Source organism: Gymnogyps californianus, chromosome 28 (assembly GCF_018139145.2).
Source record: "Gymnogyps californianus isolate 813 chromosome 28, ASM1813914v2, whole genome shotgun sequence".
Taxonomy (NCBI): Eukaryota; Metazoa; Chordata; class Aves; order Accipitriformes; family Cathartidae; genus Gymnogyps; species Gymnogyps californianus.
In genome coordinates, this window is record NC_059498.1 from 1,589,368 (window position 1) to 1,593,761 (window position 4,394).

General features: G+C 38.5%; 1 protein-coding gene across 1 annotated transcript; it reads right to left on the minus strand.

Moving 5' to 3' along the window:
- Positions 1 to 891: 891 nt before the first annotated feature.
- LOC127026726 (olfactory receptor 6B1-like) lies at positions 892 to 1,860 on the minus strand. Its single transcript, XM_050912037.1, has one exon. The coding sequence runs from the start codon at positions 1,858 to 1,860 to the stop codon at positions 892 to 894; it is 969 nt and encodes a 322-aa protein (XP_050767994.1).
- Positions 1,861 to 4,394: the final 2,534 nt, after the last annotated feature.

The following is a 4,394-nucleotide window of genomic DNA, read 5'->3' on the forward strand; positions in this document are numbered from 1 at the left end:
CCACAGATCACTCCTTAGAGTAAATTAATTTAGTCGTGCAGATGTTGACAAAGGCAGCAGAGATGCAGCCACTGACTCCTAAAATACACAAAATTCCCAAACAACTGTATGTTCATTCATATTCAAACTAATACACAGTGTCTTCAGCAGAATTCATAAGAACAGACATTAATGAAAATGTCCTACAAACTGGAAAAAAAAAAGTTATTTTATTTACACTGACCAGGATTTAAAGTCTTCAATTTATTTAGAGTATTTATTTCAACCTTCCTTAAAAAGTTGGGCTTCTCCCATTCCACTGTGAACACTTTCTTTCCTTCTGCTGTTACTCTCTTCTAGGAGGATTGATTAGGGTTCCTAAGTACAGGCTTCTTGTAGAATATGAAATACTGTGGAATGCCTGAGACCTACCCTTTTGGATAGGCAGATATGATACAGAAACTGCAGAAGAGACTCTTTCTTTTAGCATCACGTTTGTAGATCAAGCAGAATACCCAAGGTCTATAACTATAACCTATAGTTAGGCACATGCATCTCACCTTAGCTGTCAGATGTTGCCTGGAATTGGATCACATGCTATTAACAGAACATTTCAGTTGTGTTCTCAAAGCCATTGATGTATCATATCCTAGACATGTCTTTTTGTTACCTGAAGTGCCTGTGAGTCAAATCAATAACTTCATCGTGCATAAGTCTTCATCAGAGAAGAAAGGTCATTGGAAGGTAATAGGTAGAAAGGTGATTTCTTGTTGAGGATAAGTGGTCATATGTATGCCTCAGTTTCTTGAGTTACCAGCATTATGATGATTGCAGTTCTAACTAAGTGCAACCTAAATCTTAAAACCTTTCCTTCTAACTCTCACACTTACACTCTGTCTGTAAGGAACTATCTTAAAGGTGGACAGCAATGGATGGAGAGACCTTGGGGGCAGTCTGTCTAACACTGAAGATTTTTTTCAAAGCCCCTTTAACCTCGTGGTTCCTCAGACAGTAAATGAAGGGATTGAGCATGGGAGTTACAATAGTGTACACAATTGACACCAGCTTATTTAAGTCAAAAGGGTGGATTCTCTTGGGCCGGGCATACATGAACAGAGTGGCTGAAAAGAAAATAATGACTACAGTGAGGTGAGAAACACAGGTGGAGAAGGCTTTCTTCCTGCCTTGAGCTGTGGAGATATGCAGGATGGTGCTGATGATGCATATATAGGAGATAATCGTGACAGAGAGGGGAACCAGCAAGATAAGCAAGGCCAGGATGAAATCCACTATTTCAGCCATTGTCATGTCAGCACATGATATGTTCAGCAAGGGGCTGATGTCACAGAAGAAGTGGTTGATGACATTGGAGCCACAAAAAGACAGCTGAGAGATGAAAAATACTTTCAGCATGGAGGCCAAGAAGCCAATGAGCCAGGAACATGTGGCTAGTTGCATGCAGAGCCAGTGGTTCATGACGACTGGATAGCGCAGGGGATTGCAGATGGCCACATAACGATCATAAGCCATGACTGCAAGGAGGACACACTCAGTACAAATAAGGGAGCTGAAGAAGTAAAGCTGGGTCATGCATCCTCCAAAAGATATATTCCTCCTTTCAGCAAGAAAATTCACTAGCAGTTTGGGGACAGTGACTGAGATGTACCAAGCCTCCAGGAAGGAGAGGTTGCTGAGAAAGAAATACATGGGCTTGTGAAGCTGGTGGTTCATCTTTATCAAGATAATTATAAGTATATTTTCCAAGATGGTGAGCATGTAGGCCACCAGGAATATCACAAAGAGCAACATTTGAAGTTCCATGATAGCTGGAAATCCCAAGAGGATGAATTCCTGGAATTTTGTGCTGTTTTTCTGCTTCATGGCAAAGGGCATAGCATCAAGCTGCAGAGCAAAAGCGAAGACAATGAAAGAGAAAAAATATATGGAATATTTTTAAAATCAAAGAAACAGTGAGAAGAACTGCAGAGGAAGAAAAGAAAAAATGGCAAGTTGAAAAGAAGAAAGGAAGAATGATAATGATAAAAAAGGAAAAACATGAGGAGAGGGAGAAAAGGAAGAACATTATTACATTCAGATCATACACCATTTTGAAGATATAAGAACAAATTCAATATGTTATTTTAATATCTGGTTTATAATTAGGGGCCTAGATTATTACTGAAATCCATGGGTGTTGAATGCCCATATAACAGCTGATCCAGTTCTCTTTAACTTGCAGGGGATACTGGATATCCAGGATGCATCTGCATGACTTAGGCAGTTGGGCTTAGTGCTGCAAAGCCAAGTCATTCCTGCACTGCCTGTGGAGTAGAGTTTGGTCCTTGCTACATTTTCCCAGCATAGAAAGCCTCAAGATATTTGCTAAATGAAACAGGTATCTCCAGAGCGCTATATGTGTTATTCTAAATAAAGTTCTCAGGGAAGATTAATTACGTTTTGGAGGAAAGCATTTCTCTGTCTGTATCTCTTCCACTCTCATCCCCTGTTTTTCCATTTCTCTATCTATTAAACTTTTTAAAAAAATTGACAAGGTAATTTTCATATATAATTCTCAATTTCTACAGGTCAAAATCAAAAAAAAACCCCTCTCAAACTGGAAAATGCACATTTCTCCTTTAACCTTACCAACCTCTAATCTAATCTAAGAAATGCTTTTTCATCTTGTTTTAAAGTTCTACTAGTGTAATATTTTATTTCATGTTAAAAGCAAAGAAACAAACCACCTCCTCCCCCCTCCTCAGAATTATTAGAGAAAAGTATATAATAAACTAGTTTTTCAGTGATGGAAGAACGTTCATCTTCATAAAACAAATCATTGACACTGAAACACCAGTCCAGATATTGTTCATTTAAAACCTTTTATAGCTTCAGAAGCGGTAATATAAACCATGATTGAAGACTTGTAACGTGCAAACTCATATAACTTTGTAACCATATTACTGTTAGCTTTTACTACCATAAGAAATTCCACAGGTCTAAGGTGAAGCTGCAAAATTTTGTCAAATTGTTCATCTTACACATCAGTCAAATCTCTAAACAAGCAATTACAAGAGAGTGATAGTGATTCTTCTAAGTGAAATACAATGCTTACATTTCTCTGTCACTTGAAGTGGAGTAAATACCTGAGCTATCTTAACATCAGAAGACTGTACTGATAGAGTCAGAATATACTATAGAGTATATATAGAGTATACTGAGAAGCTGGAATTCATCTACTGAAATTTAGATGGCTATCAGTTTAGTTATCTACTACACAATATACTCGTCTTCTTCCTAGGGAATATAGATATACAGGCATTTCCAGGTAATACTGCTCTCACTGAGAGGAAAAGGTCTAAAATAGGTCAGATAGATCATTCCATAGCCATGTCTATTTCTCTCTTCCTTGACTCTATAAGTGCATGTCAACAAGCAGCTCAGAAGCCTAGATGTGTTGCTCAGTGTAGTTCATACGTATGCCGTAGATTGAAATGCCAGTGGATTAATTTCTCCTTGGAAGGAGGTGATTATCCTAAAAAAAATTCCTGAAGAAGAACAACAGCGAAAAACTTTCTTCTCCTCTTACCTTCACACCACTTCAGCAGTGCTTGTGGTCCCATTCATGGACTGGTTAGGGAAGACAACCCTTCTCCATGATTTAATTGAAAAAACATAATCCAAGTGGTGGGAGTTCTGCAAAACGTACTGATGTGATTGCTTCTTATCTGTTCATAAAAAAGCAGTTCAGTATAAGATTGCGTAAGTAATTACTCATGGGATTTCAGTGTTTACTCTGCCTTTGTGTAACTGAGGTACCCAAGAAGGAAACTCATGAAGACTAATTCTAGTTTTCTGAAGCTCTCTCTGCAGCACTTGCCGTTCATGAAACAAAACAATAACCTAACTTAGCTGCTGTGAAACATTTTCTGGAGGTGACTACTCCTCAGTTACCTACTAGTGCTTCTTCCTATGAGCAAGCTACTGACAGAGGTTCCTCAGGAAGCTACCCAAAACTATATAATATGAATCTGTACCTGAGTAATTATCTATTACTGTGCCTACATGATCAACTAACTGTGTTTTCAGCATATCGCCCTACAACTGGAACTAATTTGTCTAGACATTCACGTTTTGTAGCCATTTCAGAAACATGTATGGATCTGGCAGATCTCACTCAAGACCTTAACCTGTCTGGAGAGAAGGAAGGCTACCCTACCGCATCTAAAATATGAATGGGCATCTCTATCCATGTAAGGGAATCTCTTTGTGTAAGAGCCTGCTTCTTGGTTCATAACCTCTTTGTCTTTTAGCTGTAGCAGAGCCAACTAGCTCCCCTTTAGACCAGATCAAAATGTAACTCCATGGCTAGTTTCCTCTAAATACTGTTTATTATAGATAGTATGGGCAAGATTTCT

What these genes read in the sequence shown, in the direction of transcription:
- LOC127026726 (XM_050912037.1), bottom strand. Translation starts at nt 1,860, where the DNA reads ATGAAGCAGAAAAACAGCACAAAATTCCAGGAATTCATCCTCTTGGGA.